Source organism: Pristis pectinata, chromosome 37 (genome assembly GCF_009764475.1).
Source record: "Pristis pectinata isolate sPriPec2 chromosome 37, sPriPec2.1.pri, whole genome shotgun sequence".
NCBI classification, from domain to species: domain Eukaryota; kingdom Metazoa; phylum Chordata; class Chondrichthyes; order Rhinopristiformes; family Pristidae; genus Pristis; species Pristis pectinata.
Genome location: NC_067440.1, coordinates 9,518,496 through 9,543,171, shown reverse-complemented (window position 1 = coordinate 9,543,171; position 24,676 = coordinate 9,518,496). Strand labels below are relative to the sequence as shown.

General features: G+C 48.6%; 1 protein-coding gene across 1 annotated transcript in view; it reads left to right on the top strand.

Annotated features, from left to right (window-relative positions):
- Positions 1 to 24,676, top strand: part of LOC127586512 (chloride channel protein 1-like) — a 59,803-nt gene that overhangs the window by 16,126 nt on the left and 19,001 nt on the right. The window contains exons 5-12 of the mRNA XM_052044525.1: positions 4,039 to 4,166; positions 6,709 to 6,771; positions 7,680 to 7,736; positions 12,186 to 12,270; positions 15,771 to 15,950; positions 18,843 to 18,912; positions 22,929 to 23,039; positions 24,085 to 24,298. Of these exons, the coding sequence (XP_051900485.1) occupies positions 4,039 to 4,166; positions 6,709 to 6,771; positions 7,680 to 7,736; positions 12,186 to 12,270; positions 15,771 to 15,950; positions 18,843 to 18,912; positions 22,929 to 23,039; positions 24,085 to 24,298 (908 nt within the window). The remainder of the gene's footprint in view (positions 1 to 4,038; positions 4,167 to 6,708; positions 6,772 to 7,679; positions 7,737 to 12,185; positions 12,271 to 15,770; positions 15,951 to 18,842; positions 18,913 to 22,928; positions 23,040 to 24,084; positions 24,299 to 24,676) is intronic.

Genomic DNA, 24,676 nt, shown 5'->3' with positions numbered 1-24,676 from the left:
CCCAAAATTCCCATTGCCCTGAATTCCAGCCAATTGCTTGCTCCCTGTTCGCAAAGCCCAAGAGCTAGTGATGCTGAGGGAGTGCCACACTGTCAGAGGAGCCACCTTTCAGCTGGGCAGCACAGTGGCGTAGTTAGTAGAGCCACTGCCTCTCATCTCCAGCGACCCGGGTTCGATCCCGACCTCCGGCACTGTCTGCGTGTGGAGTTTGCATGTTCCCTCTGTGACCACGTGGGCTTCCCCCGGGTGCTCCGGTTTCCTGACACATCCCAACGACATGCTGATAGAATCATAAATTGCCCAATATGGGGGAAAATATATTTCCTTACAACATAAAAGGAGGCCATTCCTCCCATTAGGTTTATGCTGGCACACAGACCAATTCCACTCCCCCTCTAATTTTCCCTGGAATTTATCCTCCCATACTTCCATCAGCTCCCCCAGATCCTACCACTCACCTACACACTAGGAGTAACTTACAGTGGACAATTAAACCACTAAGTCTTTGGAATATGGGAGGAAACCAGTCCATCACACAAACCAGCCTCCCCTCCATGGACCCCATCTACACTTCCCGCTGCTTCGGGAAAGCGGCCAACATAATCAAGGACCCCTCCCACCCCGGTCATTCTCACTTCTTCCCCCCTCCTAGTGGGCAGAAGATACAAAATCCTGAGAGCATGTACCACCAGGCTCAAGGACGGCTTCTATCCCACTGTTATCAGACTCTTGAACGGACCTCTCACACGCTAAAATATGAAATCTTGATCTCCCAATCCACCTCGTCGTGGCCCTTGCACCTTATTGTCTGCCCGCACTGCACTTTCTTTGTAACTGTAACACTTTATTCTGCATCATTTTCCTTTCTACCACCTCAATGTACTTGTACGTGGCATGATCTGGATGGCACGCAAACAAAAGCTTTTTGCTGTATCTCGGTACATGTAACAATAATAAACCAACATCTATACCAACTGGGGCCCTCCACGCAGTCACAGGGAGAACATGCAAACTCCACGTGGGGGGCACCAGAGGTCACAATCGAACTCCTGTCGCCAGAGCTCTGGGGCAGCAGCTCTACCTGCTGTACTACTTCTACGTATCTGTCGACCCGCTGGCTGATGTGAAGGGTCCCTAACGGTATCCCCACCCTATGCTTTCTTACAGAACAAGGACGCAAGTATTGAAATGTTGATCGCTGGCGCTTGCAGTGGGCGTGGCTTGCTGCTTCGTGGCTCCTGTTGGAGGTGAGAGACTTCCCTCTCACCCGAGCCAAAAAGTCTCATTAAAAATATAAACAGACATTGAGGGGGTCACATTCTTCTCTTCGAAAAAGAAAATCCGGGCGGAGTTAGTCTGGGATCATGGACGCTATTTTCAAGAAGCCATGGACTCGTACATGTGGCCACAGATGTTGGAGACAGAATCTTTTATCTGCAGGGTGGAAATGTCTAGTACTAGAGGATGGTCAACAGGTCCCACCATGTCCTTGTTGACCACCCAGTACCCATCCGTTCCAATCCTATTTACAAGCACCTGGTCTGTTGCCCTCTCTGCCATTTCGCAATTGAAATGCTTGTCCAGGTGATTTGTAGATGTCGTGAGGGTCTCTGCCTCCGCTGCCCCCTCACGCAGTGCGTCCGCATTCCAACCATCCCCGGGTGAAAAAAATTCTTCCTCAGATCTCCTCTAAACCTGTTACTCCTCTCTAACCTCTGGCCTCTTATATTAGGCACTTCGGCCATAGAAAAAAGTTTTTTATTATCTACCTTAGTTTCTTAGAGACAAGAGACTGCGGATGCTGGAATCTTCAGCAACACACAAGATGCTGGAGGAACTCAGCGGGAAGTCCAGATGAAGGGTCTCGACCCGAAACGTCGACTGTCCATTTCCCTCCACAGACGCTGCCTGACCCGCTGAGTTCCTCCAGCATCCTGGTGTGCTTCTTACTATCCATCCTATGTAAGGTTATTTCAGAATCAGAATCAGAATCAGGTTTATTATCATTGGCACGTGTCGTGAAATTTGTTGTTTTGTGGCAGCAGTACAGTACAATAAAATTACTACAAGTTACAAAACTAAATAATGCAAAAGAGGAATAATGGGTAGTGTTCATGTACTTATATGTACAAGGAAAAGTGGAGACCTTTCTTAAAGTCATCTCAAAACAACTCTGGACCATTTTGGGCAGATAAAATTTAACCCAAAGAGGTGTCTGGTGATACACTCTTGAGGCCAGAATGAGAGACAATGTGGGCTAAAGGGTACAATCTAAAAAGGAGGGAGAGGCTTAAGAAAATGAGATCTATATTCTTTGGAATTTTGAAGAATGAAGGGTGACCTTATTGAAACAGATCCTGAGGGAGTGTTGACAGGGTAGGTGTGGAGAAGGAAAACAAATAATACCATAGATGCTGGAAATCTGAAACAAAACCAGGGCATCCGTGGAGAGAGAACCCAGTCGACGTTTCGGGTCAGCAACTTTTCCTTAGGACCGGGGAAGAGTAGAGGGTTTACAGTTTTCAAAGCAGTGCATTGGGCGGGAGTGAGGCATATATAAAAGGATATTATATGGAGATAGGTTAAGACAGATCAGCTGAGAGACGAGGAAAGGGAGATTAGCCCAACAAAGGGAAATGATGAGAGAGCAGTTTACCTGAAGCTGGGGAATCCACTGTTCAATGACTTGATAGAGGTGTACAAGATGATAAGAAGCATAGATTGAGTGGACAGTCAGAGACTTTTTCCCAGGGCGACAATGGCTAACATGAGGGGACATAATTTTAAGGTGAGTGGAGGAAGGTATAAGGGGGATGTCAGGGGTAAGTATTTTACACAGAGAGTGGTGGGTGCGTGGAACACACTGCCTGCAGAGGTTGTGGGGGCAGATACATTAGGGACATTTAAGAGACTCTTAGATAGACACATGAATGATAGAAAAACAGGGGGCTCTGTGGGAGGGAAGGGTTAGATAGATCTTGGAGCAGGATAAAATGTCAGCACAACATTGTGGGCCGAAGGGCCGTACTGTGCTGTAGTGTTCTATGTTCTATTCCAGAAGGTTTGAAAGGTGCCCACACAGAATATAACTTGTTCTTCTACCTAATATCAGGACTCACAATGGGACAAGCTTGAGGGGCCAAGTGGCTACTCTTGCTCTTAAACCATAAGATACAGTAGCTGAATTAGGCCATTCGGCCATCAAGTCTGCTCCACCGTTCAATCGTGGCTTGATTTTTTTCAACCCCATTCTCCCACCTTCTCCCCATAACCCTTAACCCCCTAACCAATCAAGAACCTATCAAACTCTGCCTTAAATACACCCAATGACTTGCCCTCTGTGGCAATGAATTCCACAGATTCACTCCCTCTGGCTGAAGAAATTCCTCCTCATCTCAGTTTTAAAGGGACATCCCTTTATCCTGAGGCTGTGCCCTCGGATCCTGGACTCTACCACTGATGGAAACATCCTCTCCACGTCCCGCTCTATCCAGGTCTTTCAGTAGGTTTTGATGAGATTCTCCCCCCGCCCCCATCCTCCTGAACTCCATCGAGTACAGGCCCAGAGACATCAAATGCACCTCATATGTTAACCCTTTCATCCCTGGGATCATTCTTGTGAACCTCCTCTGGACCCTCTCCAGGGCCAGAACATCCTTCCTTAGATAAGGGACACAAAATTGCTCGCAATATTCCAAATACAGAATGACCAGCGCCTTATAAAGCCTCAGCAGTACATTCTTGCTTTTATGTTCTAGTCCTCTCAAAATGAAGGCTAACATTGCATTTGCCTTCTTAACTACCGACTCAACCTACAAGTTAGCCTTAAGGGAATCCTGAACTTGGACTCCCATGTCCCTTTGCCCCTCTGATTTCTGAATGTTGAATGGTCTTGTGAATGCATTGTCCCACATTTTGACTCAGTAAGAGTTGCCTCCAGTTTCACCATACAAGGAACAGGGGCCCAATATTAAACATTCTTCCTGGCTTCTCCAAGCCTGATCACTTTTTGTCGCTCTCACCCACCCCTGACCCCAGGTGTCCTGTTCAGCGTGGAGACCACAGCCACCCCACTTTGCCGTGCGGAATTATTGGCGGGGGTTTTTCGCTGCGACTTGTGCTGCCCTGATGTTCCGAGTCCTGGCCGTGCGTGAACAACGAGCACGGTAACTGTACCTTAGAAACGGGGTAGATTGGTCACAGAGTCAGTTAGCGCAGCGGTGATGTTACTGGGCTAGTAGTCAAGGTCAAAGTCAAGTTTATTGTCATATGCACAAGTACAGGTGTAATGGGTAACCCAGAGACTCGGGCTGGGGAGAAGAAGATGCTGAGGAATTTAAATGCACACCATTGCGAGAATCTGTCAGACCCCTTTGTAAATTGTAATATTGTGGAAACTTCAGATTCTGGAATACCAGCTCCCTGCTGGAGTGTGAGGCTCAGCAGGCAGTACTGCTGCCTCACATCTCCAGAGACCCAGGTTCTATCCTGACCTCCAGCGCTGTGTGTGTGTGTGTGTGTGTGTGTGTGTGTGTGTGTGTGTGTGTGTGTGTGTGTGTGTGTGGTGTTTGCACAGAGTTCTTCCTGTGATCGCATGGGGTTCCCCCCAACGGGTGCTCCCGGTTTCCTCCCACATCCCAACGACATGCGTGATCGGTGGGTTAATCAGCTGCTGTAAATTGCCCCCCTAGTGTGTGGGTCAGGGGTAGAATCTGGGGGGGGGGGAGGTTGATGGGAATGTGGGTTAGCAGGGGAATGGGGTTGCTCTGTGAGCCAGCATAGACACAGAGGACTGAATGGCCTCCTATGTTTTAAGGAAATATGGGTGAGACGTCTGAACCACTCCCACCTTGGGGTCAATTGTTCCTCGTTTCAAGTGGCATTCATCTCCAGCCTCCCTCCCTGGGGCTGCCAGCCTCTACCTCAGCTAGTCCTCCCTATGGCCATTCCCAGAGCCCCACCATCTGTCCAACCAATTCCAGAGCTCAAACCTGCCAGTCTCTGCCGCAGACCCTCATGTAATGAACCAGTCATGTCCCTAGACTGGAGCTACAACTTGCAGTACATCATGGGACATGTGTTGGGGAGATAATACAGATGTTACAGAGGTGACTTGTCTGCAACTCAACCAGAACCTCTTTGAAGCTCATCCCTCTGTTTGACTAAATTTGGAATAATGGTGACCTATTTGATTTACTGGAAATCAAAACAAAATTGCAGACGCTGGAAATCCAAATAAAAACTGAAAATGCTTGAAACACCCAGCAGGTCGGGGCAGCATCTTGTGGAGCAAGAAGCACAAGTTTGTAACCCTCTGCCGAAGGGTCTTCGACCTGACATGTTACACTTTCTTTCCAGCATTTTCTGTTTCCGTTTGAGTTATTGGTTTTACTGTCCATTTCTGGTGACCTTCAGGACCTGGGACCTTCCAGGACCTTCCAGGATGTGCAGCCCCTCTCATTCGGTGCCACAGGGCCGTCCCTGGGTCCTTCTGCCAACGGCTGACTCTGAACTTGCTCAGAAGACCTTACAACTTTCATAAGTTCGCATGTCAAATCCAGAAGTGATACTTGCTTCAAGGGGGAAGCCTGTGCCCATTCTGGGCCAACACATGACTCCAGACCCACCTAACGTGGTTGAATTCTTGCCAAGAAACCAAGGGTGGGCATTCCTGACCACGTATGTCAGCCCGAGCTGCTCCTCCCAGTCAAATGGTCTCCACCTCCACCTCAATCCAAAAGAAAATGAGGAGGAAAGTATACTTCTGTTTATTCCTCTTGAGGTATCCAGGACACTAATCTGCAAATTCTCAAGTCTTTCTGCTTCCATTTTCACGTGATAAACATCACACGAAGTGCTGCTCACCCCTTCTTCCCATACCCCAGGTAAAACCCCTCTCTTGTAAGTCATTGTGTGCAAAGCCACAGGAAGATTAGGTCCCGTTTAACTGACACCAGCCTACCTTTAAGCAGTCACCCCCTCGTTTACAGGGAAGGTCTAAACCCATCTGTTCTAATCGCCCTCGGGAAGGTGGTGGTGAGCTGTTGTCTTGAACCACCGCTGTCCATGTGGAGAAGGTGTTCTCCCAGTGCCACTGGATTTAGACCCAGTGACGAGGAAGGGCCGGCCAGGCTGTGAATTGAAAATATTGTAAATTGGTTATTATTGTCACGTGTACCGAGGGTACAGTGAAAAACCTTGCTTTGCTGCCATCCATACAGATCATTCATCACATCAGTACATTGAGGTAGTACAAGGGAAAACAATAACAGAATGCAGAATAAAGTGGTACAGTTACAGAGAAAGTGCAGTGCAGGCAGACAATAAGGTGCAAGGTCATAACGAGGCAGATTGTGAGGTCAAGAGTTCAGTTTATTGTACTAGGGGATAGTTCAATAGTCTTATAACAGCAGGATAGAGGCTATCCTTGAGCCTGGTGGTACGTCCTTTCAGGCTTTGGTATCTTCTGCCCGATGGGAAGGGAGAGAAGAGAGAATGGCTGGGGAGCCTAGCGTTCCCATTGGCTCTGCTACCCCCAACCTGCTCATTGCCAGTGTGCCTTCCACCACTGTGAACGTTGGGTCCATTCAGAGTTGATCAGGGTCCTGGGGGTAGCTACGTGTTAAAGGGCAGTGGTTGGAACCAATGAGTCAACTCTTTCTTCTTTCTTGCTCCCCCAACCTTAGAGACCGTTGCCGTCCTCTTCAGCACCAACTGGAGGGTGGAGTTCCCCTTCGACCTGCCCGAGTTCCTCTCCTTCGCCATCCTTGGGTAAGACGGAGACGTGCTAGTAAAGGTAGAGCAAAGCCGGGGCATCCTGCGGGGCTGAACAGAACGGTTTGGGTGGCGGAGACTGTTGTGCTGTAGGGAAAGTGGCAGCTGCTCAGCAAGATCCCACAAGCAGCAATGTTGGTTGAGGAAGACCACGAGGCTGGAGGAGAGACTGGATGCCCCTCCCAGCCTTCCTCCACTAGAGCCATTAATGGCTACCATGGACATGAAGGGCTGAATGGTCTCCTTCTGTGCCATAAGTAGAGAGCCACAGCTTATGCCCTTGGTTAAGTCTCCTCCAAAAGATGGCAGCGTGGCACTCCCTCAGTAGTATGCTGGCTCAATTATCCCAATGATTTGCTGGAGGGATGGGGAACAGAGAGTAGGAATAACCAGCCACCTTTTACGGGATTGGGAGGTTATCACCAGAGGGATGCCATAGGAATGTGGGCTGGGTCACCAGTTGTTCACCATCTATGTCCATGATTTGGATGAGAGGATCAAGTTTAATACATCCAAGTTTGCCAGTAAGGAGGATGCAGAGGGGGTATGTGGACAGACTAGGGAAATGGGCAAGTGCTTGGCAAGCGGATTATAACATGGAAAAAACATGAGGTCAATTCCTGTTGATAGGAAAAATAGGAAACATTCAAACAATGAGAGGTCGAAAGGTTTTAATGTTCAGAGGGACCTGGGTACCCTTGTACACGAACCACTGAAAGTCAACGTTCAGGGACAGCAAGAAATTAGGAGGGCAAATGGTATGTTGGCCTTCATCGCAAGAGGAATTGGGTATTAGAGACACTTTACTGACATTATGCGTGAGCCTGCCATGACTAATCTCATTTCTCGCACGGTTCCAGGGTCATCTGTGGCTGCCTCTGTTGCCTCTATCTCTTCTGTCACAGGAACCTCACAATATTCCTCACCAACCACAAGAAGATCTCCAAATTCATGGCTGATAAGTGAGTATTTCTGCAGGGGTTGGGGGGGGTGGTGGGGCGGCTGGGCAGGAGCGTGGCCCCTTCCTGCACCAAAGCAACCCATCATCACTCCACGCGACAACCTTCTCCTTGCACCCCACCCAGTCCCAATGCCCACAAGGACAGGTAGGACTTGCTGTTTATTGTCTTACTAAGCACCCCCTCAGATGCATACACTCTTGTGGGTTCTGAGCTGGCTGAGGATGCCAGTGAAGGACCCACTGACTCTGCCACAGGTGGGGCAGGAGATGGGAGATGGTCCATCGTTTATACTGGCTTTTCGTGTCTTCCCAACGCATGGCCCCATCCTGAACATTCCTTCTCCACTTTGAGCTCAAAGGCCAGGAGTCTGTTAATACAAAACCTTTCTCAGCCTTTGGGGACTGGCATGGGGTAAAGTTAGCTTTCTAGGCCAAGCTACAAAGAGCAAGTCAATTATACTGGGGCCATATAACAAAGCAGTATAACGAAGCCTATAGTTCTGGTCACTATATTCCAGGATGAAGAAGGTACAGAGAAAATTCACAAGGATGGATTCCAGTTGTTAGAATAAACTGGGTTTGGTTCTTTTGAACCACAGGGAGATTTAACTTGAGGTGGGTAAAAATTGAGGGGCCTTCAAAAGGTGATTTAGTGAACAGAGGTTTAAGTTAATCTGTAGAAAGATTAAAGTCAATGTCAAGTTTATTGTCACCTGCACAAGTCCATCTGTGCACAGGTGAAATGAAAAACTTACTTGCAGCAGCATCACAGGCACAGAGCATATTAGCGGCATTCACAAGAAAAACATAAATTGAGCATAAATTATGCACAATTTTTACAAGAAAGAACACAACTAGAATTTTTAAAAAGTGCATTTTAGTGCAAAAGTGGTCATAATGTTGGTAAATTATAGTGATTAGGGTTGTGCCGGTCGGTTCAAGAACCGAATGGTTGAAGGGAAGTAGCTGTTCCTGAACCTGGTGGTGTGGGACTTCAGGCTTCTGTACCTCCTGCCCGATGGGAGCTGCGAGAAGATGGCACAGCCCGGATGGTGGGGATCTTTGATGATGGATGTTGCTTTCTTGAGGCAATACCTCCTGTAGATGCTACTGATGCTGGGGAGGGATGTGCCTGTGATATATTGGGCAGAGTTCACTGCTCTCTGCAGCATCTTATGTTCCTGCCCATTTGAATCACTGCATCAGATCGTGATGTAACCCATCAAGATACTTTCAACAGGACATCTGCAGAGGTTTGTTAGAGTGTTCGGTGACAAGCCAGACCTCCTTAACCTCCTAAGGGGGTATAGGAAAAGTTTTCTCATAAGTGGTGGGGGCCTGGGATGTACTGGCTAAGAGGATAGACTGGGCAGAAACCCCTCCCCACCAGGCAAAGCAAGAGATTTAGGACTGAGACAAGGAGATGGGGAGCCTGTGGGATTCTCCACCAAAGAGGCCAAAACAAGGTGGATAAATCTCCAGGTGTGGAGGGGTATGGGGAGAGCAAGGGAATATGACATCAAGATAGAGGATCAGCCAGGTTTGAAAGGCCAAATGGCCTCCTCCTGCTCCTATTTTCCATGTTTGTGAGAAAGTTAAAGAGTTAGGTAGCATAGTGGCGCAGGGGGTAAAGTCGCTGCCTTACATCTCCAGAGACCCAGGTTCGATCCCGACCTCTGGCATGGTTTGTGTGTGTGTGTGTGTGTGTGTGTGTGTGTGTGTGTGTGTGTGTGTGTGTGTGTGTGTGTGTGTGTGTGTGTGTGGAGTTTGCCCGTTCTCCCTGTGACCGCGTGGGATTCTCCCGGATGCTCTGGTTTCCTCCCACATCCCAAAGACGTGCGGGGTTGGTGGGTTAATTGGATGCTGCAAGTTGTTCCCCTCTCCCCCCCCAGTGTGAGGGTGAGGGTGAGGGGTAGAATCTGGGGTGAGTTGATGGGAATGAGGAAAGTATATGAAAAGGTTAGCATAGGATTAGTGCAAATGCGTGGTTGATGGTTGGCACGGACTCAGTGGGCTGAAGGGCCTGTTTCTGTGTTGTATCTCTCTATGACTCCAGGATTAACTTAAAGCCAATTTTGACCAGCATGGACTTGATAGGCCAAATGGCCACCTTCTGTCTCATCTAATCCATAAGGTGGCAAGATATAGGAGCAGAGTGAGGCCATTCAGCCCATCGAATCTGCTCAACCATTCAATCATGGCTGTTTTTTTTGTCCCCCATTCTCCCTCCTTCTCTCCACAACCCTTAACCCCCTGACCAATCAGGAATCTGTCAATCTCTGCCTTAAATACACCCAATGACTTGGCCTCCGCAGCCCACTGTAGTGACGAATTCCACAGATTCACCGCCCTCTGGCTGAAGAAATTCCTCCTCATCTCAGTTCCAAAGGGACGTCCCTTTATTCTGAGGCTGTGCCCTCGGATACTGGATTCTCCTACTGATGGAAACATCACGTCCATTCTATCCAGGCCTTTCAGTATCCAGCGCCCTTGTGCGCCCCCCCCCCCTCAATCCTTCAGAAATCCTGATTCAACCCTACGTACATCCAATGGATGTTTCAAGAAGAATATTACAGGGTCAGATTTACCCTTCTGCTCCCCTTCCACTAGCTGCTTCTAAGTTCTGCAGAAAATTTGGGAGGGTGGGGAATAAAGCTGAAATTCCTGGGAATACTCAGTGGGTCAGGCAGCATCTGGGGAGAGAGAAACGGTTAATGTTTTAGGTCGATGAGGTGCCCTCAGAACAAAGAGGTATTGTGCCGGGGATATTGGGCTGGTGAATTTGGATCCCAGCATGGCAACTGGGGAACTTAAGTTCAAGTTTTTAATTAAATCTGGAATTTAAGAAGTTAATATCCGGATTGGTGGCTGTAAACCTGCTGTGTTTTCATAACAGAAAGCATTCAGTTCACTGATGTTCTTCTGGGAAGAAAATAGAGTCATATAGTCATAAAGTCACAGAGCACAGAAACAGGCCCTTCGGCCCACCTTGTACATGCTGACCATCTGGTACCCTTCTATACTATTCCCATTTACCAGCACTTGGTCCGTAACCTTCTATGCCTTGGTGATTCAAGTGCTCATTTCGATACTTCTTAAAGGTTCTGAGAGTCTCTGCCTCTCACTCAATGTGTTCCCGATCCCAGCCACCCTCCGGGTAAAAAAAAATCCATCCTCAGATCCACTTTAAACCCCCCTACCCCTTATCTTAAACCTCTGGTTTTAGTTACATCTGCTTCGGGGATAAATTTCTTACTGTCATCCCTAATCGCTCATTAATGTGCCGTCTTTTCCCAATCTGGCCTGTACATAACTCCCTCCCACCAGTGGAAGATGGGTCTATAAGCCAGGGGTGATTACGGAAAGTCATTAAATGTGAATGTGTGTATATATATATATATATATATATATATATAGACACACACACACACACACACACACACACACACACACACACACACACACACACACACACACACAAAAATTAATGAGACGAAATCTCTAGGATCAGAATCAGGTTTATTATTACTGACTTATATGGTGTGAAATTTGTTGTTTTACAAAGACATAAGAATTACTATAAGTTACAAAATAAATAAATAGTGCAAAGAAAAAAGGAATAACGAGGTAGTGTTCATGGGTTCATGGACCGTTCAGAAATCTGATGGCGGAGGGGAAGAAGCTGTTCCTGAATCGTTGAGTGTTGGTCTTCAGGTTCCTGTACCTCCTCCCTGATGGTAATAACGAGAAGAGGGCATCTCCCGGATGGTGAGGGTCCTCAGTGATGGATGCCGCCTTCTTGAGGCACCGCCTCTTGAAGATGTCCTTGATGGCGGGGAGGGTTGTGCCGGTGATGGAGCTGGCTGAGTCTACAACCCTCTGCAGCCCCTTGCGATCCTGTGCATTGGAGCCTCCATACCAGGCGGTGATGCAACCAGTCAGAATGCTCTCCACTGTACATCCATAGAAATTTGCGAGCGTCTTTGGTGACATTCCAAATCTCCTCAAACTCCTAATGAAGCAGAGCCACTGGTGTGCCTTCTTCATGATTGCATCAATGTGTGCTGGTTCCAGGAGAGATCCTCTGAGATGTTGACACCCAGGAACTTGAAGCTGCTCACCCTTTCCACCGGTGACCCCTCAATGAGGACTGGTGTGTGTTCTCCCGACTTCCCCTTCCTGAAGTCCACAATCAGTTCCTTGGTCCTGCTGACATTGAGTGTGAGGTTGTTGTTGCGACACCACTCAACCAGCCGATCTATCTCACTCCTGTATGCCTCCTTGTTGCCACCTGAGAGCCAGAATCTAAGTGGGCACTTTGCCACAGTGCTAGCGGGGCTACAACATTGGCAGAAGTGCCAGCATTTGGTCAATTAACCCTTCATCTGCATGCCCCCCCCCCCCCCCAAGGTCAATGTTGAACTAAAAGCCACATTTTCTGTTCCTGCAGCAAGATTCTCTTCGCTGGGTTCGTGGCTCTTGTGTTGGCGAGTATGACTTTCCCTCATGGAGTCGGACAGTACATTGGTTCGAGGGTGAGTCACAAGCAGGCTTCCAACCCTATTTCCCATTGCCTTGGGGTTGTTATCCTCCTCAGATTACCCTGGAAACCCTAGGAATTAAATACTGTCTGCAGAATATGCAGTTGTAATGATGGTAAAATGTTCAGCATTCAATACCGGTACAGCTACTGGTACATTCTCCCAACCCTAATACATACCGCTAAACACAAGGTAAGGCCACACTTAGAGCACTGCGTACAGTTCTGGTCACCCTGCTAGATGAAAGATGTCAATAAATTGGAGAAGGTGGAAAGAAAATTTTTGAGGATGTTAGCAGGACTGGAGGGGCTGAGTTATAAGGAACGACCGGATATGCTTGGACTTTTTCCCCTGGAACGGAGGAGGTTGAGGGGTGACCTTATAAAGTCATGAGAGGCGTAGATAAGGTGAATAGCCACGGTCTTTTCCCCAGGCTAGGGGAGTCTAAAACTAGAGGGCATAGGTTAAAGGTGAGAGGGGAAAGATTTAAAAGGGACTTGAGGGGCAACTTCCTCACACAGAGGGTGGTGCGTACATGGAACGAGCCACCAAAGGAAGTGGTAGAGATACGATTACATTTAAAAGACATTTAAACATATTATTATTATATTATAATATAATTATATTTATATATAATTTGCATATAATATAAAATAATGTATAAATATTATAATATAAAGTGTAATGATATAGTATAGTTATTTTTATAAAAATTTTTATTATTAAACAAAAAATATTTTAAAGGACAGTACTAGAGGGACATGGACCAAATGCAGGTGAATGGGTTGGTTAAGCGACTTGGTCAGCATGGACGAGTTGGGCCAAAGGGCCTGTTTCTGTGCTGTATAACTCTATGACTCTATAAGGTGCACCAGCGATATCTTCCTCCTCCATTTTTGGTGGATTCTGTCGATGCAGAATTGGTGATTTAATGTAAAGTTCAACTTTTTACTTACTTTCATCTCTTTAAGCACCACTACACCTTGTTAAATGAGTGTATTTGAGAGTCTCGAGCTATAATTACAGTTGAACAACCTCTCGAGCCCTGTATAGCTAATTTTACACAGAGATTTTCATTCTCTTAGAATAACATTTGCAAATTCTGCTTTTAGAAGAAATTATGCCGATGTATCTGCACATGGGGGTTGTTAAGGATTGGAAAATCCTTGGAGATATACTTTGTTGGCAGCTATTAATTTTCCGGGAGTTCTTTCTTACGTCAGAGTTGGTATGAAAGTCAGTTCAAGGAATCAACAATTCTTAGTTTTGTAAAACTTTGAAAGGTGTTTCATGGAAGCACTTTCAGACAAGATCTGATGCAAAAGGAGATTTCAGATTAAATGAGCAAAAGGTAAGCTAGGTTTTAAGGACCTTCTTAGGGCAAAGAGAGGAAGCTAGAGAGGTTTCAGGAAGGAATATCAGAGCTTCGGGCCCAGGCAGGTGACAACAATAGCAAAAAATCCACACTGATCAGAGGAGGCCAGAGTCAGAGGGCAGAGATCAGGAAGGGGTGGAGGATGAGATGGGGCTAGGTAGGAGAGAGGCAGTGAAAGGATTCGAAAACAAGGATAGGAACTTTATAATGAAGCTTCTGTCAAACCGAGGTCAGAGAGCACGGGTGCAATTAGAACATGACTAACAGATTCCCATTGCTGCAACCTCCTCCATCCCTTCCCAATCTCTGCCCTCCTCTAATGCTGACCTCCTGATCTTCCCGGATTCTAATTACTGGTGGCTGTGCCTTCAGCTGCCTGGGCCCTGAACTCTCCTCCTTTTGTCCAAGCAGTTGTTGAACTGGTTCAGAATTTTCCTTTGTAGCTCGCTGTCAAACATTGTCAGATGGTGTTCCTGTGAAGAACTTTGTGATGTTTTACCATATGGAGAGTTGTTTCCTTGTTTACATACTGATTCCATGAATGGCAGGATGGTTGTCTTAAGGGATAATGGGTCAACTGGGCCTGTAGAGTTTAGAAGGATAAGAGGAGATCTCATTGAAATGTACAAAGTTCTGACAGGGACAATGGAGTAGATCGAGAATCAAGGATCACAGCCTCAGGATTTAAGCCTCAAATAATGAGAAATTTCTTCAGTCAGACATTGTTGAACTTGTGTGAACTCTGTACCACCGAAGGATGTGGAAGTTTTTGAATGTGTTTAAGAAGGAGCTGGATAGATTCCTGGACACAACAAGCCTCAAGGTGCATGCAGAGAGAGCAGGAATATGTTACTGAGATAGAGGATCCGTATTGAGTGGCAGAGTAGACTCGAAGGGCTGAATGGCCTCCCCCTACATTTCGCTATGAACTGATTGGCACACTGCATTTGGGATTGACCTGGTGAGAAGGAATTCCCCAGAGCAACAGAAGCCAATCAAGACTATTGCAGGCACGGTAGTGTAGTGGTTAGTGTAACGCTTTACAGCACCAGCAACCCGGCTTCAAATCCGGCCACTGTCTGTAAGGAGTTTGTACATTCTCCCTGTGTCTGCATGGGTTTCCTCCAGGTGCTCCGGTTTCCTCCTACATTCCAAAGATGTACAGGTTAGAAAGTTGTGGGCGTGCTAATGTTGGCGCCGGAAAGGTGGCTACACTTGTGAGCTGCCCCCAGAGCACTCTATGCAAAAGATGTATTTCACTGCGTGTTTCGATGTACATGTGACTAATAAAGAGATCTTATCAAATTCCAATCCTTAACCAACTCCTCCACTTACTCAGTTACAGTCAGTCATTGAACTGCTAACTTTACAGAGGGTGAGCAAAAGAAAGTGACCGTCATTTAATGGATAATCACTGGATAATTACACCAGGGCATGCAGCATACTACAGCCCCACTTTATGGATATTCACTCTGTCTTCCTGTCGAAGACAACCCATTGGGAACTGCTTCAGTAAGGTTGCGATGCAGGAACCTTGCCCTCTCAGTCATCGTTGGGGTTGCAGCGGGTATGAAGAAATAACCGCACAAAGAGAGGTTCTTGGAGACAGGAGCATTTATAAAGCTAGACACAGGAACATCCATTGGAAGAACTTCCTGAGGTCCCTAATATTCATAAATTACTTCCTCGCAATATCGAAGGAGGTCATTTGGCCCCTTGAGTCTATGCCAGCCCTCAACAGCAATCCCATCAGTCCCCTACCCCCATTGGTTTTCCTGGAACCCATTCTATCTCACATGCCCGTCAACCAATCCTGATTTTCCTGCCATTCACCTGTACCCAGGGTTATTTTCGGAGGCCAATTAACCTACCTACCAGCGTGTTTTTGGAATGTGGGCGGAAACCAGAGCCCCAGAGCCCCCGGGGGGGGGGGGGAAACCCATGTGGTCACAGCGAGAACATGCCCAACTCCACACACAGACAGTGCCGGAGGTTGGTATTGAACTGGGGTCAATGGTAGCAGCACTACCTGCAGCCCACAGTATGTTGTAGACACACGGGGATTCATGCCCAGCTGCAGTAATCTGTCAGTTTTAAACCCAAATCCTTTCGGCTTCAGCTCTCCATGAAGGAGCATCTGGAAACGTTCTTCGACAACCGAACGTGGGGCTCCGACGAGCAGGTGTTACAGAACAGCAGCAGCCAACCCCCCTTCCCGACCTACAACGCCAAGTGGCTTCAATGGACACACCCCAGACTCTCCTCTCTGGAAATGTTGACCTTCTTCATAATACTCAAGGTAATCCTTTCCATATCTATCAAAGTCATAGGATGACAGAAATTTGCAGCATGGAAGGAGGCCATTGGCCCATCACAGAACGTAGAACAATACAGCACAGGAACAGGCCCTTCAGCCCAAAATGTCTGTACCGAACATGAGGCCAAATTAAACTAAATCTCTTCTGCCTGCACACGATCCACATCCCTCCATTCCCTGCATATTTACGTGTCTGGCTAACAGCCTCTTAAATGCCACTGCCATATCTGATTCCAACCCCATTCCTGGCAGCCCATTCCAGGCATCCCCCACTCTCTGTGTACAAAAAAAACTTGCCCCGCACATCTCCTTTAAACTTTCCCCCCTCATCTTTAATACGTGTCCTCTAGTATTTGACATTTCTACCCTGGGAAAAAAGATTCTGACTGTCTACCCTATCTCTGCCTCTCATAATTTTATAAACTTCTATCAGGTCTCCCCTCAGCCTCCGACGCTCCAGAGAAAACAACCCAACCTCTTTTTATAGCTCATACCCTCTAATCCAGGCAGCATCCTGGTAAACCTCTTCTGCACCCTCTCCACAGCCTCCATATCCTTCCTCTAATGGGGCGACCAGAACTACACACAGTACTCCTAGTGTGGCCTAACCAATATTTTTTATATGAATGAACACAAGCCGACTTCAGCTAACAAAGAGCAATTGTTGGCATCATTCCTTGGCCTTGGAAGTTCTGCACCCTCTCCACAGCCTCCATATCCTTCCTGTAATGGGGTGACCAGAATCGTGGACAATTCTGTTGACCAAAACGTTAACCAAAAAAAAAAGATCTTTTTGGTTAGCTCCACTCCTTCTTGGTCCTCAGCCCTGTTACTATGCACTAAAGGGGTCCATCCGTTCGAACGAGGAAACTTTTCCAGACTGTTATTACTTGCACTGAGGGTGAGGGTGATGTTGACAAAGCAGGCGCTGAATACCCCCCTCCCAGTTGGTTGGCCTTGGTGGAAGAGAGCTTGCCTTGATCCTAATGGTGAAGACACGGTTCGGGATGAGGACGGTTGCTGAGCCAGACCTGATTGTCCAGAAGCCCTTGGTTTGACTCGAGGGCGAACCAGGCAGAGTTTTGACCTGGGAGAAGATTGGCATGGCAAATGCACCGCACCCCTCCCTCGTTCTACCCTTGAGGTCATCCAGAGCTCTGAGTCCTGAACATGGGAAATAGCATTCAGCCCCTTCTTCCTGCTCTATCCAATAAGATCATGGCTGATCTTTTACTTCCATCCCACTATCCTACACTGACCCTGTATCCCACTAATATCCAAAGATCTAATATTAGATTTTGGAGCTTAAAATCTATTTTATAATAGAACCTATTCTATTCATGTTCAGCAACGGAGCCTCCCAAAGCCCTCTTGTGGATAGAATTCCAAAGATTCACCAGTCTCTGGGTGAAATTTCTCCTCATCTCTGTCCCCAGTGGCCAACCATTTATTCTGAGACACCGACCCCTGGTTCTAGACTCCCCAGACATCTTGTCAAGCCCCGTAAGGATTTAATTGTCCTAGCTCACAACTTCTCCCACTCTTGACCAGAAACACCTCAGTTCTTTAAGATTTTCAGCCACATCCTCAGATTTCTCCCTCCTCTCTCCCTCCCCTTCTCTCTAACCTTCAGCATTCTAGTTCTTGGATTTATATCACTCTTTCATCCTAGATTCTCTCTCCAGGAGTGCTGTCTGCTACTGAGATCCCGAACTCCGAAATTGACTCCATTACTCTCCTGCTCCCTGAGGTCACTCCTTAAAAACTACCACTTTAACCAGAATGGTACAGTGGCCCAGCGGTTAGAGCTGCTGCCTCACAGCTCCAGAGACCCAGGTTCGATCCTGACCTCTGGTGTATGGAGTCTGCACGTTCTCCCTGTAACCACGAGGGTTTGCCCCCAGGTGCTCCGGTTCCCTCCCACATCCCAAAGACATGCGATTCGGTGGGTTAATTCGCATCTAAATTACCCTCAGTTGCAGAATCTGGGAGCCGTTTATGGGATTGTGAGGAGAATGGGAATGTCAGCAGAGGGACAGGGTTGCACAGTGAGCTAGTACAGAGTCGATGGGCCGAATGGCCTCCGTAAAGAGATACGGAAAGATTCAAACGCCTCCAAAATCACATACACCTCCCGCCAGTTAAGCCAGAAAGCCAAATGTCTCCTCAAAGAGATTGGTAAAATGGGTGGGATTTATAACGGCCCTTTGTTCACCAGTTCCCTTCACTGAGACTAAGCTTTTGATTCACAAGATCACAAGACAGGAGCAAAGTAGGCCATTTGGCCCATCGAGTCTGCTCCGCTACCTCACCATTGGCTAAACTATTCTCCCATCTAGCCCCAATTCCTGGCCTTTTCCCCATATCCCTTGATAACTTGAAAAATGAGATACCTATCAATCTCCTCCTTAAACAGGAGATCGGGCCTCCACAGCTGTAAGTGGCAACGAATTCCATAAATCCACGACCCACTGGCTAAAGAAATTTCTCCTCATTTCTGTTCTAAATGGGTACCCTCTAATTCTAAGACTGTGCCCTCTTGTCCTGGACTCACCCACCATGGGGAACAACTTAGCCACATCTACTCTGTCCAGTCCTTTCAACATTCGAAATGTTTCTATGAGGTCCCCTATCATTCTTCTGTACTCCAGTGAGTACAGTCCAAGAGCCGACAATCCAGAATTAATTAATCAACTGAATATAAATTCCTTAGCTGCGGTGTTGGGATTTGAACTTGTGTCTCCCGCTCAGAGCTTCCAGTCCAATGTCATGGCTTCTCCCCCACCATCCCAAGACAGCAGATCAACAGAGGTGGCACAGCTGATGGGGAATTCGATACAAGCTGCCCTTGATGTCTCTCTTTTCTTGCCCTAGTTCTTCATGCTGTTGTTGGCCACGACGATGGTGGTTCCCGCTGGTTATTTCCTGCCAGTGTTTGTTTACGGTGAGTTCTGCCGAGGCAATGCGTCGCAGTACGGAGAGCTTGTGCCTCACTGCGCAGTCTGCCTTGCTGGTGGGATCCATCCCCCAGCACGAACTGTAAACATTTGGATGTAGTCCAGACCCAGCAGTTAACACTGATCTGAGTGATCAGGAATAACCAATTAACAATAGACCGAACTTGCAAATTGTCTTTAGCTGCAATTGTAGAATTTGTAGGATTGAAGCAAACTCTTGTTCTTTTTGCTCTGACTGGACAGTGTAGAGGGAGCTTTACTGTGTCTAACCTGAGCTGTCCCTAGCTTGGGAGTTTGTGACGGGACAGTGTAGAGGGAGCTTTACTGTGTCTAACCTGAGCTGTCCCTAGCTTGGGAGTTTGTGACGGGACAGTGTAGAGGGAGCTTTACTGTGTCTAACCTGAGCTGTCCCTAGCTTGGGAGTTTGTGACGGGACAGTGTAGAGGGAGCTTTACGGTGTCTAACCTGAGCTGTCCCTAGCTTGGGAGTTTGTGACGGGACAGTGTAGAGGGAGCTTTACTGTGTCTAACCTGAGCTGTCCCTAGCTTGGGAGTTTGTGACGGGACAGTGTAGAGGGAGCTTTACTGTGTCTAACCTGAGCTGTCCCTAGCTTGGGAGTTTGTGACGGGACAGTGTAGAGGGAGCTTTACTCTGTGTCTAACCTGAGCTGTCCCTAGCTTGGGAGTGTGTGACGGGACAATGTAGAGGGAGCTTTACTCTGTGTCTAACCTGAGCTGTCCCTGCCCTTTTTTTAATTACCTTTATTACAAACTACATTCTACAAAACTACAACAAGCACAGAGACAATAACAATGACTAACATAGTCACTAACACACACTAAATTCCCCATCCCTACCAAGGATGGTGCTTATCCCCTGCGGTGCCCAACGGTACCGGAACACCTCCATGGTACCCGCGGACACCGCATATTCCCTCTCCACAGCTACCCAGGCACGGACATAACCCCGGAACTCTCGAGGCAGTCTGCCCAGGCGGCACCCTCCGCTACCCACTTCCGGGACCCACAAATAGCTATATTAGCTAGCCCCAGGAGCAAGTTCACCAAGATATCCTCAGCCCTCCTTGCCCCTCTCCTTACTGGATGACCACAGATAAGCAGGGTAGGGCTAAAGTGCAACCAGAAGGTGAGGAGCAGCCCCTGCAGATATGCAAAAAGGGGCTGTAACCTCGCACACTCCATGTACATATGGTATACGGTCTCTTCTAGCCCACAGAAGTGACAGTCAGCTGGGAGATCCGTGTACAAACTAATAAACTTATTATAGCCCTGTGCAACAGCCTCTACCCCAGGTCCCCAGTGGCTGTCCCAGCCCTGGGAGTGTGCGACGGGACAGTGTAGAGGGAGCTTTACTCCACGTCTAACCAGCATTTTGGAAAGTCAAACCAGCATAGAACTTATACTATGAATGGTAGGGCACTAGGGAATGTAATGGAACAGAGGGACCTCAGAGAACAAGTGTATAATTTGTTTAAAGTGGTATTACAGGTAGACAGGGTAGTGATAAAGGCCTTTAGCACGCTGGCCTTCAGTCAGAGCACTGAGTATAGGAGTTGGGAAGTTATGTTGCAGTTGTACAAGTCATTGGTGAGGCTGCACTTGGAGTACTGTGTACAGTGTTGGTCACCCTGTTATAGGAAAGACGTGGTTAAACTGGAAAGAGTGCAGAAAGTATTTACGAGGATGTTGCCAGGACTAGAGGGCCTGAGTCACAGGGAGAGGTTAGCTAGGTTAGGTCTTTTTTCCTTGGAGAGTTGAAGAATGAGGGGTGATCTTATAGAGGTTTATAAAATCATGAGGGGCATAGATAAGGTGGAGGGTAGCCACCTTTACCCCAGGGTAGGGGTGTCCAAAACTAGGGGGCATAGGTTCAGGGTGAGAAGGGAAAGATTTAAAAGGGACAATTTTTTCATGTAGAGAGTATATGGAACGAGCTGCCAGAGGAAGTGGTTGAGGCAAGTACAACAGTATCATGGAGGGGGGGGGACAGCGGGATATGGGATGAGCTGGGTGGGCTCCACGGTCAGCATGGACTCATTGGGCTGAAAGGCCTGTATCCGTGCTCTATTGCTCCATGGTTCTGTGATTCTAACTCGTGCTGTTCCTGTCCTGGGAGTGTGTGACAGGACAGAGTAGAGGGAGCTTTACCCTGTGTCTAACCTATTCTGCCCCTGCCCATGGTGTGAGTGATGGGACAGTGTAGAGGGAGCTTCACTCTGTGTCTGACCCTGGGAGTGTGTGATGGGACAGTGTAGAGGGAGCTTCACTCTGTGTCTGACCCTGGGAGTGTGTGATGGGACAGAGTAGAGGGAGCTTCACTGTGTCTGACCCTGGGAGTGTGCGATGGGACAGTGGAGAGGGAGCTTCACTCTGTGTCTGACCCTGGGAGTGTGTGATGGGACAGTGTAGGGGGAGCTTCACTCTGTGTCTGACCCTGGGAGTGTGTGATGGGACGGTGTGGAGGGAGCTTCACTCTGTGTCTGACCCGGGAGTGTGCGATGAGACAGTGTAGAGGGAGCTTCACTCTGTGTCTGACCCGGGAGTGTGTGATGGGACGGTGTAGAGGGAGCTTCACTGTGTCTGACCCCACTTTTTTCTCTTTATTCTCATTTAGTCTCTAGCCCATTTTTAAATTTTTTTTAACGTTTATACTAGGCCTCCATATTTTGCGTTTTTGTTTGTTTTTGCTTCAAAATAACTATATTTCAAACAGCCACTAAACTTAAATTAAAATGTTTTCCTCCTTGTCCAGGACACACTCCCTCCCCTGTGGCCCCCACTGGTCCCAGAAGGCCTTCAGAGAAGCAGTGGACACCATGCTTCCTCTCCAGGGACACCCAGGGACAGTCATATTCTCAGGAGAGGGGCAGCCAGTCTGCTGGGGTGGAACCCTGGACAGCTCACTACTTGGACCTGTGAATGGCCACATTGGCCAGCCCCAGGAGCGTACTGATGAGGAGGTTCCCCCCTCCCCAACTGACCCACCCCCCTTGTGTCTTCCAGTGTGTTCTCTCGTCCCAGGAGAAACCCATCAGCTTCTTCTGGAACTTGGTGGCAAAGGCAGGGAGCAGCACTAAAGTGACCAACAGTGCCACTGCACAGAGGTGATCAGTTGGTTCATGACTAACTCTTGGTCCCTGGAGGGAAGGACTTGGAGCGCTCCCTGGGAGGAAGGACTCAGGGCGGTCCCTGGAGGGATGGACTCAGAGTGGTCCCTGGAGGGAAGGACTCGGAGCGGTCCTGTCCAGCGCCCTTAGCCAGGTGGTGACTTTCACCTCCAACCCCTGTTGGATTGCCGGCCGGGCTTCCTCAGTGGGGATTGGGTAGACCCCCAGATAGAGGGGGTGTGCGGTGCTCCACGCAAACGGTCTCATCCCACTCCGGCGGGGAAGCCCACCCGCAACCGACCCATCAAGAGTCTGGAACGTTTCACTCCGTCAATCCATGCAGAGGATACAGTCAGAAAGACCTGCCGGCGCTTGCGCCTCCTCTGCCGGTCGATGGGATCTGTTACCGTGAGGAGCACGTCGTCGGCGTTAGCCAGGAGGGCGACCTCCACGCCAAACATGCGCAGAGCCAGGCCCATCAACCTCTTCCTAAGGAGACACGGGGTCCAAGCCACGAATGTGTACAGAGTCCCCCAGAAAAAAAGATCCATGCTGTCAAACACCTCCTCCTGGTCGAGGGAGAGAAAGTTGACCAACATGCCAGCTCACTGGGGGAAACGTGATCCAGATCCCGAACCAAATGGATGTCATCCTGAATGGACCAGCCTAGGACCACGTAGGACTAGTCGGGATAGATCGGGTGGGTCAGTACAGAGCCCAGAGAGGTGTACAGATCTTGTAGTCCATGTTGAGAAGGGAGACCAGACACCAATTTCCTGAGGAGATTGCCTCTCTGCTGAGCATGTACCAGGATTGGCGGCTGCCTATAAGCTCATTAAAACAGCAAACCTCATATAACTCTCTACCTTTACACAGGTGCTGGCCTTGGGCGGCTATACGGGGAAATAATGGCAAAGATCTTTCCGGAAGGAATCATATCGGAAGGAATTCATATCAAGATTACTCCTTCGGGATACGCATTGGCGGGTGAGCGGTCTGCTTGTGTTACAGTTGAGTTACTTTCGACGAAGAGGATTTGGAGGGGGTGGGGGTTAAAGTTCACATCAGTGACCCCGGCCCAAGACTCTGTGGTCAGGACTGCAGGATGGTGAATGCTGCGGATCTTCCCTACACGGACTGCCGTGGTGCAGGAAGGAGGAATCAAAGAGAGAGTTGTGTCAATTCCTATTACGGAAGAGAATCCATCGCTGCTTTCAATAAGGAATGGGCCACGGTGGGGAGATGGGCGAGGTTGGGGGGTGAGGGGGATCTCAGAGTTCAGGTGCGATGCTGCCCAGTGTTGAACTAACCTCCCTCTGCCTCTCTTCTTTTCCCCCCTCTCTCCCTCTCCATTTACTCCCTCTCTAACCCCTCCTCCTCTTCCCCTGCCCCACTCCCTCTCCCCACCTCCTCTCTCTCTCTCGTTCTCTCTCCCCTTTTTTTCCTGTTTCCCCTCTCCTCTCTGTCCCTTCCTCTCCCATTACCTCCATCTTCCCCTCCCTCGCTCGCCTCCCCAACTCTTCCCACACCTCCCTCATCCACTGTCTCTCTCTACCCCAATTCTTCCCTCCCTCTCTTCACCTCACCTCTGTATCTCCGTCCTCACTACCCCTCCCCTTTCTCTCCCTCCTGCTCTCCCTTTCTCCTCTTCCCTTCCCTCTCTCCCCCTTACCTTCCCTCCTTCTTTCTCTTTCACTCACCATCCCCTCTACCTGCTCCCTCTCCTGCTCCTTCTGTCTCTGTCTCTCTCTCTCCTGTTCCCTCTCTCTTTCTCCTACTCACTCTCTCTCCTGTTCCCTCTCTCTCTTTCTCCTATTCACTCTTCTGGCACCCTCTCTCTCTCTCTCGTTCCCTCTCTCTCTCTCTCTTCTGCTCCTCTCTCTCTCCTGTTTCCTCTCTCTCTCTTGCTCCTTCTCTTTCTCCTGTTCCCTCCCTCTCTCTCCTTCTCCTCTCCCTCTCTCCTGCTCCTCTCTCTCTCTCTCTCTCTCTCTCTCTCTCTCTCTCGCCTTCCCTCCCTCTCCCCCCTCCACAGGGGCTGCTGCCTATTCTGGAGCTGTCACCCACACCATCTCCACTGCCGTGCTGGTCTTCGAGTTGACGGGCCAGATGTCTCACATCCTGCCAGTGCTCATCGCCGTTCTGGTGGCCAATGCCATCAGCCAGCGGTCACAGCCTTCCTTCTTTGACGGGATCGTCATCGTGAAGAAGCTCCCTTACCTGCCCAAACTGACTGTGGGCAAGAGTGGGTAAGGCACGGAGGGAACGGTCTGGGGCTGGCGACAGAAGAATCGTGCAGGGGAGGAGAAAGTGCCAGATGCCCCTGCCCTGTGTTCGTGGGTGACCCTCTCACCCCTGGTCAGGGGGTCGGATACATAAACCCCAACTCCTCGTCTGGAACTCCTGGGCATCGCTGAGGGAGTACCACACTACAGAGGTGCTTACTTCCACTGAGGTGTTACCCCTGTTGCTGCTCGGATCCAATCAACACTATCTCACTGTGACCTCGGAAAATATTTATCCCCCCTCCCCAATCAACACCGGCAGCCATTGGGCATTTTCTGTTGGTGGGATCATCCATTGGCTGCCGTGTTTCCTACGTTACAATAGTGTCTGCTCCTCATAGA